At 42.8% G+C, this 14,787-nt stretch overlaps 2 protein-coding genes across 5 annotated transcripts; both read left to right on the top strand.

Annotated features, from left to right (window-relative positions):
- Positions 1 to 618: 618 nt before the first annotated feature.
- Positions 619 to 3,516, top strand: LOC120665986 (protein S-acyltransferase 18-like). Of its 3 annotated transcripts, none has more exons than XM_039945750.1 (9): positions 619 to 759; positions 858 to 971; positions 1,058 to 1,420; positions 1,731 to 1,799; positions 1,904 to 1,975; positions 2,095 to 2,223; positions 2,315 to 2,395; positions 2,544 to 2,702; positions 2,785 to 3,516. In XM_039945750.1, exons 1-9 carry the CDS (start codon positions 664 to 666, stop codon positions 3,262 to 3,264), a joined length of 1,563 nt encoding a protein of 520 aa, XP_039801684.1. In that variant the 5' UTR covers positions 619 to 663; the 3' UTR covers positions 3,265 to 3,516. The 3 variants fall into 3 exon arrangements, with proteins under 3 accessions (XP_039801684.1, XP_039801686.1, XP_039801685.1); XM_039945751.1 differs by having other exon boundaries at positions 620 to 759; positions 2,788 to 3,516; XM_039945752.1 differs by lacking the exon at positions 1,904 to 1,975.
- A 498-nt stretch (positions 3,517 to 4,014) lies between these two features.
- LOC120665985 (glutathione synthetase, chloroplastic-like) lies at positions 4,015 to 14,321 on the top strand. Of its 2 annotated transcripts, none has more exons than XM_039945748.1 (13): positions 4,015 to 4,384; positions 8,584 to 8,753; positions 9,146 to 9,221; positions 9,323 to 9,453; positions 10,756 to 10,878; positions 10,962 to 10,997; positions 11,243 to 11,299; positions 11,392 to 11,461; positions 11,602 to 11,723; positions 11,972 to 12,111; positions 12,196 to 12,388; positions 12,462 to 12,589; positions 14,050 to 14,321. In XM_039945748.1, the coding sequence occupies exons 1-12, from the start codon at positions 4,079 to 4,081 to the stop codon at positions 12,583 to 12,585; spliced, it is 1,548 nt and encodes a 515-aa protein (XP_039801682.1). In that variant the 5' UTR covers positions 4,015 to 4,078; the 3' UTR covers positions 12,586 to 12,589; positions 14,050 to 14,321. The 2 variants fall into 2 exon arrangements, with proteins under 2 accessions (XP_039801682.1, XP_039801683.1); XM_039945749.1 differs by having other exon boundaries at positions 10,962 to 11,042; positions 11,219 to 11,299.
- Positions 14,322 to 14,787: the final 466 nt, after the last annotated feature.

The following is a 14,787-nucleotide window of genomic DNA, read 5'->3' as shown; positions in this document are numbered from 1 at the left end:
GGCTCATCTTCCTTCTTCCTCCAACCCCTACTTTTCCTCTTCATTTTTTTTTTCTCTTCATCTCCCTCCTTCCTCCCTCTAGAGTTTTTAAGGGTAAGGGGCTTCAGCCCCGAGCCCCCACGCTGGCTGTACCACTGCACCTAACATATGCATTATAAATATGTATTACTTGATGGACTAAATATAACAAATTTGGTACTATAGAAATTATTATTTCTATCTATAAATTTTATCCAATTTAGCCAAACTTAATTTAGCAAAAATCTTATACATGTAAATGAAAACATGTGAGTACGAGCAGATTAAGTGTTGGTCAAAGAGTTGAATAATCCGTATATTTTAAAAAAGACATAAAAGAAGTAATATTTTGTAATAGAAATTATGTGCAACTTGGGTGGGGTAGGAAAACAGGAGCCGCGGAGCACGCAAAAAAAGCGAACGAGCGTTCCGTTGGATGCCCTCACCAACACAGGGATTCGAATTTCGAAACCAAAGCAAAACAAAAAGGAAAGACGTTGGACGGACGCAGCCGACCGTTGCTGCGGGCGGCGGCCCGGGCCCACGCGCCAGCCACACACCGCCCACCCGCACGCCACTTGACTTGACCCGAGACGGGGGCGGAGCGCAGAGCAGCTCAGTTGCGGCCCTGGACAGATCTCACCGATGGGCTGCGGCGACAGGGACATCGTGACGGCGGCGATGGCGCGGCAGCCCTGGCGCCGCCGCCACGGATGGCAGCTCCCCCTCCACCCGCTCCAGGTCGGCCCCGCCTCCGCGGAGAGCTCTCTGCCCCCTTCCTCCCCGTGCCGTCCCGAGAAGCTCACCGTCGCCTCTGTTTTTCTCGCGTTCGTGTGCAGCTAGTGGGCGCGGCAGTGTTCGCGCTCCTCGTCGCCGCGTTCTACGTCGTCCTGGGACCCTACTTCGGCAACACCCTCGCCGGGAACATCCTACTCGGCGCCTTCTCGTTCTCGGTCCGGACATCTCTCCCAGCCGTGACGGCATCTCTCCTTGGCGCCTCGTTGTCCGGTGCTGAATTCCCGATCTGTTCCGTCTCCAGGCCGTTGCGGCGGCTGCGCTCTACGTGCGCTGCACGGCGGTGGACCCGTCCGACCGGACGGAAGCGAAGAAGGACAAGCGGAAGCGGCAGCTCGCGCGGGGTGGCGGCCATCGTGGTGCGGGGAGGCTGCCGCGGCTGCGGTACGGCTACATCCTGTGGCGGTACGCGGTGCGGTTGCTGCGGCGGGTGGAGACGCGGGTCACCAACCGCTGGGTGCGGAGGAGCTACCTCGAGCAGTGGAACACCAGCGTGCAGCTGGACCCCATGCTTCCCTTCGCCTTCACCAGCCTTGACGACATCGTCTCGCCTTGCGCCGCTGCGGACGGTCACGACATCTCCTTCTGCCCCATCTGCGACTGTGAGGTATTGGCTTCCGTTCTTCCTCTCTGTGCATTGCTGGTGATATCGCTCCCCTATTTAGTCCGATGTGGATGGGCTAGTTCCTAACTTCTAGTATGTCAAATGAATTGAATACCGACACTGTTTGTGAAATTCCATGGTTGGGAATTTTGTTATTAAGTTTGAAATGATTTTTGTGTGGAAATTCGAAATGTTTGTAGTTTTCTTACTATGCTAAAATGAATGGAACACTTGCAATGCCTGTAAAGTTCTGAAGTTTGGACATTTGGAACAATTGCCCAACAATCTAAACGGGACTGAAAATATTCTACAGGTGAAATTGCGCAGCAAGCACTGCAAGACCTGTGAGCGCTGTGTTGATGGATTTGATCACCACTGCAGGGTAACGGCCAAAACTAGCATTTCATTTATAATCCCTAAATCCTGATTTGATCCCAAGACCTAGAACTCCAAATGAATCAATCTTTTATGGTTTGTTTCACGTAGTGGCTGAACAATTGCATAGGAAGAAGGAACTATGCAACATTTATTCTGCTCATGTTCTTTGTCCTGTTGATGGTAGGTGCCAATAATTTGTACGAGATTCTTTTTTCAAGATTCTATTCAACTATTCATATCCAAGATTTCTTGGGTTTGATAACTAATAATTAGCCTACACCGATCTACATTGTGATCAGCTTGTCATTGAGGGAGGAACGGCAATTGCAATCTTCGTTCGCTGCTTTGTTGACAGCAAAGGAGTCAAAACGGAAATGGAGCACAGGCTGCACATTAGACTCCCAAAAGGTGCTCATGCAGCATTGTCGGTAAGTAATCAGGATGCAATATGCAACTAGACATGATTTCTGTAATTAATAAGTTCTACGGTTAACATTTGAATTGCAATTTTTTCCATAGATGGCTTTTGTTATCTTCACATTATACAGTACTGCAGCTCTGGGTCAGCTCTTCTTCTTCCACATGGTCCTTATCAAAAAGGTGTGTAACTGGTATTGCTAGTGTAATGTTCAGCAATAGACATTCATGTCAATAGGTCGATAGCTGTATTACATGCTAGGTTCAGAATTGCTGTATATGCTTCTTTTTGGAAACTAAAATTGAAAGCAATTGAATATGTTCACTGCAGGGCATGAGGACATATGACTACATTCTTGCAATGAGAGAAGGAGGAGCAGCATTTGATCCTTTCGAAGACTCAGATTCTGATGAAAGCATCGACTTTGACTCACCGGAGAAGCCATCTTTCCTGTCAAGGGTCTTTTGCAGAAAGGATGAACTGAATGAAGTAAGAAACAATAAATTACTTCACTGTTGTACTGGTATTATTTAGTGATCCTTTGATAACAAAGTTCATTTCAAATTTAAAGCAGAGTGCTCGGAAGTTATCAATCAGGATCGAGAGCGATAAAATGGATGCATCAGGAAGGAAAGATGACATTCAAATCAACCCATGGACGTTGATTAAAATGAGCAAGGAGAAGGCAATGGCAGCGGCCGAGCGTGCACGCGAGCGGATCAGACAGAAGCTGCCCATCTCACCGATGAAACCACTGCCCGTGGAAACCAAGCGTGGTCCTCTGAATCCGGAGAGAAAGCACATCACAACTGGGAAGGAGATCGTGCCGGCCTTCACCAAGAGCTGGCTGTCAGGATCGCCAACAACTGTGAGGATCTCAAGCCCCAGAAGGCGGTTCTCGGGGTCGTCATCTCCAAAGCCCCAGCGGTACCGGAGCAACTTTGACCTGAGGCTGGCCGAAGTATCAAGGGAGCTGGAGACCCACATCTCGAAGCAGGTGCTGTGCTCCGTTGTCATGAAGGGTGTTGAGGACGAAGGCTCTTCGTCATAATTTAGATAGGTACTGTATGTTTACATTCGTTGAAATTTTTTGGTTCATGGTCTCTGAGAAAAGTGTGCTGTGCTTGCTTAGCCCATTGCACACACTTTTCTCAGATTCGTTCATTCGTTGAAGCCAGTGGTGTATACAAATGTATATCTTGCTGCTGTGCTCTGCGTCGATTTCTAAACATCTGAGTAACAGGAAGCAATGTGGTCTTTCTTTTCCATGAGGTAAATGAATTTCAGTGAGCATGGTCTGTCCTGTGGCTGTTCATCTACCGTTTATGGCAGCTTAGCATTTCGGACGAATAGAAACAAGTATATGGCATTGTCACTTTTTTTTTCGAGGAATGATATTATCACTTGATGTGTTGGGATCTGCTTGCCGCTGTAGCCTGTAGACAGAATCCGTCACGTCCGGAGAATAGGGTCGCATGTCCAGCTACAGTCCAATAGAAACTATTTGCTCCGTCCAAAAAATAAGTTATTCTAGAATTATAGGACAAATTAGCACGAAGGTAATAAATTCTTATGCTGCGGAATCATAGAGATTAAATATGAACGCGCGCGTGCGCCACTCACTAGTTGTGTGGCACGCCAAACAAGGAGGATGACACTCGTCCGGTCGTCATCCCAGGATCGAGGGGTCCATGACGACCCACATTGATCCAACGGCTCTGATTACAGCGCTTTCATCTATTCAGCCCGCGTTTTTTATATATACCCGCCTCTGCTTGGTCTCCGCGCGCAATCACCCGTTTCCTTCCCGGCCATCCCCCGCCGCGAGACCTTCACTCTCAGGCGCCGGGGCCCGAAGTAACGGCATGGCCGCCGCATGCTCCCCCGGCAGCGCCATAGTAACGGGCCGCTTCCTCGTCCTGCACCCGCCCGGCGCTGGGACGACAGTGCGGCTGCAGTCGCCGTCGGTGACGACCGCCACCAAGACGACTTCGGCGAGGTGCGCTGTGGCCGGGTCGTGGACCACGGCGCCTGAGCCCGTGCCGGTGGAGCGGCGCGGGCGGATGTCGGAGCAGCTGGCTGTGCCACCGGGCATGGTGGACGAGCTCGTGGAGGAGGCGCTGGTGTGGTGCTCGCAGCACGGCCTCGTCGTCGGGGACAAGAACCACCCGGTACGTGACGTCACATCACACATATTTTTTTCACGTGGCGTCACATTACACACATTGACACATATATATATATACACGTCTGTAACAAATGCGTGCAACATGAAGATGCTTTCTCCGTCATGTGTGAGGAAGCCAAATCGGGAAAAAATTTGGTATTTCCAAAACAGAAAGTAAGTGCCAATTTACTTGTAGGTTTTGGTAAATAATCGAGAACCCGCCGGCCTTGTTGGCTTGTCTATAAACTACTCCCTCTGTTCAAAAAACAAGTTGTCATAGAAGTTCTAGAACAAACTAACAAAAAGATAAAATAAATATATTTTCTTCTAGTTATTACCCGTATTTGATACTAATTGATTTTTACATGTACTTTCTAAATATGGTAAGATGACTCATTTTTTGAGAAAATTTTTGAATTCTATAGTGACTTTTTTTTTGGATGGTGGGAGTAGCTAGCTCCAGTCGCACTACTAGCGGACTACCAGTTCTAAAACCCTTAATCGAGATTACAAGGGTGTACATATTATAAGGAGCTAAACTCGTTAAGAAAAACAACACAAGACTCCTAGCCGGGCGCGCTACGAGCTTTGTTTCAGCTTATCACAAATTCGCTTTTGCATCCTTGTGTGACCTATTCCTATAATGGGCCCTTTGGTAAAGGATTTTAAAATTTTACCTATATAATCTAGATGCCGGGATCCTCGAGCTCTAACCTTATAAATTTTAAGCTAAAAATATATATAGGAGCTAAATTTGATTGTGAAGAGACTACTCGGATCATGATACATTACCACCATCTTTCTACATTAGCTTGTTGATCCTTACCGTTGTCATACATAATACATAACTTTTTGGTACTTGGTCCCTCATTTTTGAAATACAAGGTACTTTATCCTAGATACTTCTAGGTACTTCCTATTTTCACCACCATAGGATTTTATCAGATGAACGACTTCTATTTTTTCAATTATTATAAAATTTCTCTAAAATTTAACCTACACAATTTGGATATCGGGGGCTCGCAGAACTCTATTCTTATAAAATATTAAGCTAAAAATATATAGGAGTTAAGTTGGATTGTGAAAGACTACCAGCCTGATACATTACCACCCTCCTTCTAGATTAGCTTGTTGATCCTTACCGTTGTCATGCATAACACGTAACTTTACATATAAATAAAAGTGATTATTAGCTACTTGTTATGCTAGTATATATTAAGTGAAGAGTATACTAGATGAAGACGCAACGTAATTTTCACAAGATTTAGCTTTCGGTTAGATTTGACATTATGTTTTAGGTTTATTGGGCTGAGATTTTTCTTTTGGTTTGCTCTGCAACCACTTCGGGTTGTCCCCTGCTTTGCCCAATTGAAGGGTATTGGAGGCTTACTTTAATTACCTTTCAAGTCAGTAAGGATGCTCCATATCCTTCTCAAATCAAGGATTAATTAACCTAATAACATGCCTCAACGTGTGGTCTGAGTCAGCCCTTCCATGCAAATTCGACTGCAATTTGGTTGGAAAAAAAAACAGAGCTTCAGTGGAGGCCCTTAATTATATTTATATGCCTCCGGGGAGACATAAAGAAAGCTGCACGCGCTCCACGGGGCCGGCTCCATCTCTCGTTTCTCTTTCGTTTCACGTGTCAGTGGAGATAAATGTAGTTGCAAGTTGAAATGGATAGCTTCCAAAGACAGACGAGGAGTGACACATTCGACGGTGACATGGAGAGAAAGTTTAGCTGTTGGTGAATAATGCACTCTTTGGGGAGATCGAGCTAGCGTCTCCAATACTGATGGGGAATAAACTATTGAGAACTCTACAAAAGTGGCAGGTTCTTCTCGCTATCGATCTCGGCTTTTGCGATGCGTCCTTCTGAGTTATGGTATTTTCTCGTCTGGCAACAACATAAGTTTCTCTTCCAATCTTTTTTTCCTGTAAAAAGAAACATATATATTGTACAACATATGTTTTCTCTTCCTCTTGGGCCAGTTGTACCATACAAAAGGCCTACTTTATTTCTTCTGCCTGCTCCTTATATTATACCAGCTGGTTAAGCAAGATATTCACACTACGCTCGCTCTAACAACCGATATAATTAATTAAACCATAAATGATCCACTTGCAGCTAGCAAAGCATGATAAGCATATACAGTACCATTAAGTTTACAAACTTTGTGTAACGTGGCTATAATTTAAACAAAATGAATTGTACCTACACTACGTCATGAAAACATATTGATCAAGACAGTGGGACCACAATAATACAGATAGGTTGATTTGATCTAATAATAGTTTGTTTGGTCAGCTTTAAACAATCCTACTGCTTTCATCTTTATTTGGCATGCTAAACTTTGTGCTATCAAACTTTCTAACCTTGATCATTGAAAAATTTAATTAAAACTGCTAATGTCACTGCTAAAAACCCTTGATCGTCACCGGTGAAAAAAGGGCATTTAGTATCGGTTCTACAACTGGTCTGCGCATCCGGGACTAAAAGTCCACGGTATTAAGATCGGAAGCATCACTGGTACTAAAAGGATGCTTCCACTTTGTACTAAAGCATTTTATGTCAAAAATAATTTAAACCCGGGAAGAGGCTCACAAATGCGCATGTAAAATACGCAGATTTCGTCACGTGAAATATGTGTGTGCGTGGCGGATGAGATTCAAACTCGAGAACTCTTGCCTCGCGCATATCTCCCCTACCATCTCACCAACACTGCAACTATGGTTATGAGGAAGACTTTCATTTCGAAGTAACACAGAGGACCTTTAGTATCAGGTGGCAATACCAATTTGTACTAAAGGTCCATATTATTATTGGATGGTGTTACCAAGGTACTGATTTGGGAGGACCCTTTAGAACGACTCCAACAATATCGGTAGCATAGCATTAGTACCTTGTCTTCTTGCTACCGGTATTTTTGGGTGGACTGGTAGCGTGTTCTCTAGTAGTTTGTAAAAATTGTATTACTAGATTTGCCTATAATTAGAATGATGTTTTATAGTTTCTATAAGCACCTATCAAAACTATAACTAAATAAATGTAAGGGGTTATGGTCCTATAGTGGAGATCATGAGAATATAGCCAAAAAATGAAGGTGGCCAAATAAAATAATAAAATGATCGTAGCATCTACTTATTTAGTGTCAATTTTGCAGTCCATCTTCTGTGATGTGTTTGATACAACGAACTTAGTGAAATGAACTCGGTTTGGGTTTAGATACTTGCTCCGGTAAGTAGAATTTCCAAACATACTTCTCTGCTCCCCCAAACTAATTTGAATATCGATTTAATGTGACACCTCCCCAAACTAAGCACTTGTTTCCTCAACAAAATTTTGATACATAGTTGAATTTAAGCAATTGATGATTGAAACAACTATACCATGGCTGAAGCAAATAGTATAGGGTTTCCGACGTAAAATCTATCATTATGTGCAGACCTGCTTACTTCCAGTTTTTTTTTTGGGTGGGGGGGGGGGGGGGCTGCGCTATTCCTGCCAGTTAATATGCATTCAATATGACACATCATTAGCAGACAGGTAATCACAAAACGGAAAATACCGGCTAAGATTTAATAATGAATCATATCATTCCTTCTATTATATTGCAACTTAGTTCATGTCACATCAGTAGTCTCTTTTCAAATGACATCACATGCACATGCATAAAACATGTAAGGCAAAATATATAACAAACTACCGTAGATTTGGATGTTTAAGGCATCATTGAAGTTCACAAACCAAAATGATATGCAATAATGTCTTGAACAATTTTATCATAACAACAACATACAACATATCTTATTTGCACCCTATCTGTTTGAAATATACAACAATGTGTAGGCTAAGTCCATAGGCAGAAATATATATACACACAACATGCACGGAAAGAAGCATGCCAGACAAATATACAGGACTATTAGTTTCAGCGCTTGGACAGTTTCTGTTCGTTTCTTGACTACCGTCATGGGAATATTAAATTTCTTGAACAGTTTTCTCACCACCCACAAAAGAAAATCTTTTCCCTATCTGTTTAAAAATATTTGAAGGGTAAAAGTGTCATTTCCCTGTGTTCAACAATAACCGCTATGGAAATTCGTCACCCAAAATAGTGTTTTCAACTACAATTTAAGTTTGGATATCATTTTATCATTTTGGTTATGGCAAATTGACAATCCCTAAACTGTGTGCTGCAGAGATCTGGAAAAGCACCTGGGGTAGGTCTACTACATGCACCATTTTCTCTTTTGCCAATGTCATTTCCCAGATTTTATTGGGATCAGGCGCTTGAGTTGGCTCCGCTGTTCAATGAGCTTGTTGATCGTGTGAGCTTGGATGGGGAGTTCTTGCAACAGAGTTTGGCAAGGTTATTTTCTAATGTCATGAATTGATTAATCCAAGAATTAAGTAGCTGGCAAGTAAGCATTTACCAACAGCATCAAAAAGTTCGGCAGCCATGGTTGGAACTTTCAGAATCACTAAGCTGGACACAAGTTTTGGAAAAATTTAAAATCATTCGTTACTTTTTTGTATTTAATTGTAAGTAAAATATAACTTTTGTGATCGAGGAGAACACTGGTAATCCTTAATTAGTAAAAAAAAACCTATCATGCCTATTTCAATTTCGTAAAAATTCTGAAACTTCCCTAAACTTCCCCTTAACCAAAATACTCTTGAGACGAAATATTCATTTAAGATAGCAACTGTATGAATGTTTATATACTCTATTACCTAGTACTTGCAACATTTCCCTTTCAGGACGAAACAGGTTGATTTGTTCACTAAAAAGCTTTTAGATATACACTCGGAGATGATGGAACTGAATAAGAAAGAGGTAACCATGCAGCTCCTTTCAATTATTCATTAGTACGAAAATAATAATCCTGCCTGCATTCCTGCTAAGTTAATAAACGGTTAATTATGGATCTCTTTCAGGAAATTCGTTTAGGCCTTACCAGGTCAGACTATATGGTAGACGGAGCTACTGACATGCTTCTTCAAGTGGAGCTCAACACAATTTCTACATCTTCCAATGGTCTCGCTTGTGGTGTATCCGAACTTCACAGGTCAGATTATAGCATATGAAATACTATCAGATTGCATATCAAGCTCCGTTTGAATGTAGATATTGAGCTCTTGGAATTGAATTGGGCACCAAAACCAAATCGGACTAGTATTGGAAATGGATTACAATACCAATTCTATTGTTTGGATGTAGATGAAATTACTAGTTGGAATTAAATGAGGTGGCCAATACTAATTTGTGTTTGGATGTGCATATCTTGGAATTCGATGCTCTGCGGCTCCGACCCTTCCTTCACCGGCGACACAGGCCATGACCCCCGGAGCTCACGACCTCTGCTACCCCCGGATTTCGAATCGCCGGCACCAAATCGAGTTCCACCGCTGCCAGATTTGAGGAGGAGGAGGAAGGCGGGGGTGGTCAGCATGAGGAGGAGTTGCTGCCTCGTTCCTGGCCTCCGACCTCCAGCAGCATGCGCTTGCCGTCGCGCGCCTCCTCCTTGCCGTTGCGGGTCGGCTCGCTGGAGGATGGAGGCAGGGAGAGAAGCGTGCGTGGCTCGCCAGAGGAGGGAGGCATGGGAGGGGGCGGCATGCCTCGCCCCTGCCGGATCTGCATGAGGAAGAAGGGAAGGGGGGCAACGCCGTTGGTAAGGAAGAAGGGGAAGGGGGCGCCGCCGCCGGCAAGGAAGAAGAGAAGAAGCGTCGTTGTTGGCAAGGAAGAAGGGGAAGGCAGCGATGCCGCCGGTGAGGAAGAAGCGAAGGGGCCGCCGGTGAGGAAGAAGCGAAGGAACGCCGCTGCCGGCGAGCTTCGTCGAGAGAGCTGCGGAGGCACAACTGCTTCTTTTCGCGAGGCAAATTCCACGCAAAACCGGAGGGGCAGGGGTCGGTATTGCAGGCGATGGGCTGTAGGTGCGGTGATACCGGTTGGTATTGTGATGCGTTTCCACCTATCAATGTCGAGGACATCCAAACAATGGAATTAGAGGATACCCAATGCCAATGCCTGATTCTGAGCCCCAATACAGACATCCAAACGGGCTGTCATGCATTTTGAGTCCATATACACAACAATCTTGTGATTACGACACCGGGTCAACAAGTGACATGTGAAGTCAAAGTTACTAAGAAACTTCCTTACCCAGAAGGCCTGAATACATATTTCATGGTTCATAACTTCATATGCACAAATGTCACAGTTATTGGTTGATTCAGGAGTGAAAATATACAATATCATTAAAAGCATGGTTCATCGAGTTTCCTTTTGGATATATCATTGGACATTGTTTTTTTTTATTTCGATTGCCTGTTACAAATATATAACATGAACTTCTGCATGCAATGTGCAGAAACCTGATTCGAATGCATGAGAGGGAAATTGGTTTGGATCAAGCAAGTATCGTTGGAAACACAGCTATCACCCAACATGCTGAAGCGTTAGCCAGAGCATGGGCTGAATACAACAACCCAAGGTAGTGTGTGCATAGCACGATGCATAGCTTGTTCAAAATACTCATGTTTTGAAGCCTTGACTAACGAAATTTTTGTTTTCCAGTGCAGTAGTTCTGGTAGTTGTTCAACAAGAAGAGAGGTATATGTATGATCAGTATTGGATCACAGTTGCCCTGAAAGAAAGATATCCTTCCCATTTGGCAAACCATGAACAAATCATGAGGAACTACCTCAATTAGTTTAGGGAGATTAATAGCGTTTAATGATTTATATCTATTCTACCAAGTTACAATACATACACCAAGCAGTTTTTTTTTAAGAAAAGGGAAACTTTAAATGTTTGTCCTAACTCTGTTTCACGTATGGGGTGAGAACTATCCGCAGAACTCTGGCGGCAATAGAAGCAGTAGGGGAGCTCCGTTCTGATGGAACACTGATGGTGTACGTTCTATTTCATGTTGGGACAATTTGTACAGAACGTAAGATTGGATAATTGAATTAGCATTGAACGTTATTACATTTTTTTCATATAGAAATGGGTGGCCGGTTGCTCTTGTCTACTTCAGAGCAGGTTACTCACCGAACGATTACCCTTCAGAAGCAGTATGTTTTCTGATCATTTCTGTCTATAAACTGTATAAATGTTTCAATTGATTTATTCCATTGAACAGTAGAACATTTGACTTCTATTGGCCAACGGATGTCTTGAATGCTTTTGTCATAATGTGAAACGTTGCTTGTAGGAATGGAGAGCAAGAAGTTTAATTGAGCGTTCTTCTGCAATCAAGTGCCCTTCGATATCATACCATCTTGTTGGGACAAAAAAGATTCAACAGGAACTGGCAAAGGAAAACGTTCTTGAAAGGTAGCTTAGATTTTGTGACATAGCATTCCTCATCAGATTGGGTCTGATAAAGTCATACCTGTTCACTTTTTGCGGATGAATCAAGGCATAGAAAATGGAAGTTAATGAGCCTTCAATGAGACATAATGATCTATATTTCTGTGACATCAGCTATCGGAATATGTAGTGTACTATTGTTTATATATGTCCATCTAAGGTTTAACTCCGCATATGATGTTTTCCTCTATGAAAACTGCACCTCTTACCAGGTTCCTCGACAACAAAGATGATATCGAAAGAGTACGACAATGCTTTGCAGGATTGTGGAGCTTGGAAAATGACAGCATAGTGATGTCTGCAATTGAATCTCCAGAGTTGTTTGTCCTTAAACCGCAAAGGGAGGGTGGAGGTATATATGACTTTTGTCTACAATGTGCAGCAGTCAAAATTTCTGCATTGGTCAGTGAATGAGTAATTTTGAAGTCATTGGCAGGGAACAATATTTATGGTGATAATCTCCGTGAAACATTGGTTCGGCTACGGAATGATGGAGGCAATGAGCTTGCAGCATACATCCTAATGCAAAGGATATTTCCTCCAGCATCACCCTGCTATCTTGTTCGCGAGGGAACGTGGGCTAAGGAAAATGCAGTTTCTGAATTTGGGATATTTGGAGCCTATCTACGGTAATATGTCGTCAACAGCTCTAGTATTCTATATACTACAAAAAACCACTAAAAGTTTGATGGCTGAATCCAGGAACAAAGACCAGGTCATAATAAATGACCAGTGTGGTTATTTGATGAGAACCAAGGCTGCTACAATAAACGAAGGTGGTGTGGTCACTGGATATGCTTTTCTAAATAGCATCTTCTTGACCTGAGAAGGTAAATAGATGGCTATACTATATCTCTACTTAGCAACGATTCCTTGATCTGTCATACATAGTCATAATCGGAATCCGGGTGACCGTATATTGAGTTAACTCTCCATAACCATTTAGACTTTGCACTTCACGATTAAAATAGAAAAAAACTAAATTCCTTGCCAGAAACCTACTATGTTATTATAAAATACATATGGTGTAAATATATATTTATATGCTAATTATTATATTTATATGGCTTTCCATAGCAACACACTATTGGAAATATGCGCATTATTCTATTACCAGATTTTAGTTTGAGGTATATTTCATAAACAATTAAATACATGATGCGAGCTAGTCCTTGCAACAGATAGAGGAACACAATTAAAATTAAATGCGACATGGACTCACAGTCGGGTTGATGTCGCTAAGGAGTTGCCGCAGTGACGATTCGTCGCAGTGAAGATGAGGCAGCGTAGAAAGAAGACGAACAGCTTCGAGCGGTCTCGCAGATGCGCTGCCTAGAAACCTTATTGCCACCCCTCGGGAAGGCTTCACGACAGTAAGGTTTCCGAGATACCTCTTACCCTCCTCCTCAGTACACACCAAGAGAAGGGCCAGCGAGATCTAGTAGCTCGACAACACAGCACAACGAGAGGTGGAAAATAGCATGGAATTGAGAGTGACATCTGAATACTTCAGTCCAGTTATATAGGCACGTCTGCCTTTAAGGAGTCATTATCTCTTTAATGACACCCATAAAAGACAATAAAACTCATTCATGATGACCATGACAAGTAACTGGGTAATATGGAATTAACCAGCCATTGATTAGCGCTTAATCAGTGGACAATGATTCAAATGTGAGAGACACAAGTTGCAAAATATGTGCTGAATTGCAGCCACACGACCGTACGTCGCAAGTCACAAATCACGCGAATATACACGCGAAAAGATGTGGGTACGCGCGCGTGCATTGGTGCATGTTTAGCAAAGTCTTACACACTCCATCTCTTGTCTGCTCCATTCAACGCATGGAAAGTGCTCCAATATTTAAGTTAGATTCCACTTGCTTGCACTAGTAGTGTGGAACTAGACCACCCAACCACGTGTTGCTTTGGAATTCTCTTGAATTGATCATAAATGGGCCAAATTCCTAGACCCACGAGCATATTAATTTGCTAGTTTTAACCTAAAGGATTTAATTTAGCTTCCAGCCCGTAAAGACCTAAAATTCAAGTATTATGCACACATAAGGGTTCCTTTTTTATGTTTGGTTGTATAATATTTATGACCTAGATGCATAATATCCTCAATTTTTGTAGTTTCATATTGTTCATAAGTTTGTAGCAGTAGGACAAATCAAACCTTTAGATTAAAATCTGAAGCACGCACAGTTTATCCTTCAAAATGTCTACCTCCGGTGCATCAGATTTATATTACTAATCCTCCTCTATTTAATACATTGCTTGTAAGCAGGATTGTTAGTTATAAACGGCAGAGTGGTGGATATGGATCGACAGACACTACCTGAGGAAACTGCTGGTTCGTTCAGTTGATATGAATCCGCGTTCGCTGAAATGAGTAAACGTATATGGGATAGGATGTTGCAATCTGCAGCCTGTGTCTGTGTATTCTAAATTTCTGACTTCATTAAAACATTGCATAAAGAACAACTCTGCAGCAGTCTCTGCATATGTGCAATCTGTAAAACAAATGCGATGCAAATGAAATGTGATAGTTGTTCGAATGACCTGTTGTTGATTTTGACTACGTCATATCAATGAATCAATCAAGCTCTTTGGCGGAAAAAATTAGTGATATAGGACTCAAATTTTGCGACATTTGCCAGAAGACACTAAAACAAGTGGTTCCACCGAAATAATGGAGACACCACCGAGCACACCATCGGATCACACACAGCCAATGGACGTTGCGGAGGACGACCAGGAACAATCCAACCACGACGAAGACGAAGAATTACTATGGTACAGTTATTACTTCAATCCTTATGTATACAACTATCTAATTAAAACAAAATAACTACACCAGCTGTCATATTGCTAACACCTCATTTACAGCTCCGGAGAATAATAATTACAAAGATGAGAAGACACTGGAATCGGCAAGCACTCAAGAAAGTTGTGTCTGATGCCACGACTACGTGCCCATCCTCTGTCGTACCCATGGAGCAACACCGCAGTCGCCGCCGTGAGA

Source organism: Panicum virgatum, chromosome 3N (genome assembly GCF_016808335.1).
Source record: "Panicum virgatum strain AP13 chromosome 3N, P.virgatum_v5, whole genome shotgun sequence".
NCBI lineage: Eukaryota > Viridiplantae > Streptophyta > Magnoliopsida > Poales > Poaceae > Panicum > Panicum virgatum.
Note: the sequence above shows the minus strand (reverse complement) of the source record. Positions and strands in the feature narration are given on the sequence as shown.

Excerpts from the sequence above, each read along its gene's own strand:
- LOC120665986 (XM_039945750.1), top strand. The coding sequence starts at position 664 with ATGGGCTGCGGCGACAGGGACATCGTGACGGCGGCGATGGCGCGGCAG. Across the intron at positions 2,224-2,314 it reads GTGCTCATGCAGCATTGTCG|ATGGCTTTTGTTATCTTCAC; the intron begins GTAAGTAATCAG and ends TTTTTTCCATAG. Across the intron at positions 2,703-2,784 it reads GAAAGGATGAACTGAATGAA|CAGAGTGCTCGGAAGTTATC; the intron begins GTAAGAAACAAT and ends TCAAATTTAAAG.
- LOC120665985 (XM_039945749.1), top strand. The coding sequence starts at position 4,079 with ATGGCCGCCGCATGCTCCCCCGGCAGCGCCATAGTAACGGGCCGCTTC. Across the intron at positions 9,454-10,755 it reads GGTGTATCCGAACTTCACAG|AAACCTGATTCGAATGCATG; the intron begins GTCAGATTATAG and ends TGCAATGTGCAG. Across the intron at positions 12,112-12,195 it reads ACCGCAAAGGGAGGGTGGAG|GGAACAATATTTATGGTGAT; the intron begins GTATATATGACT and ends AGTCATTGGCAG.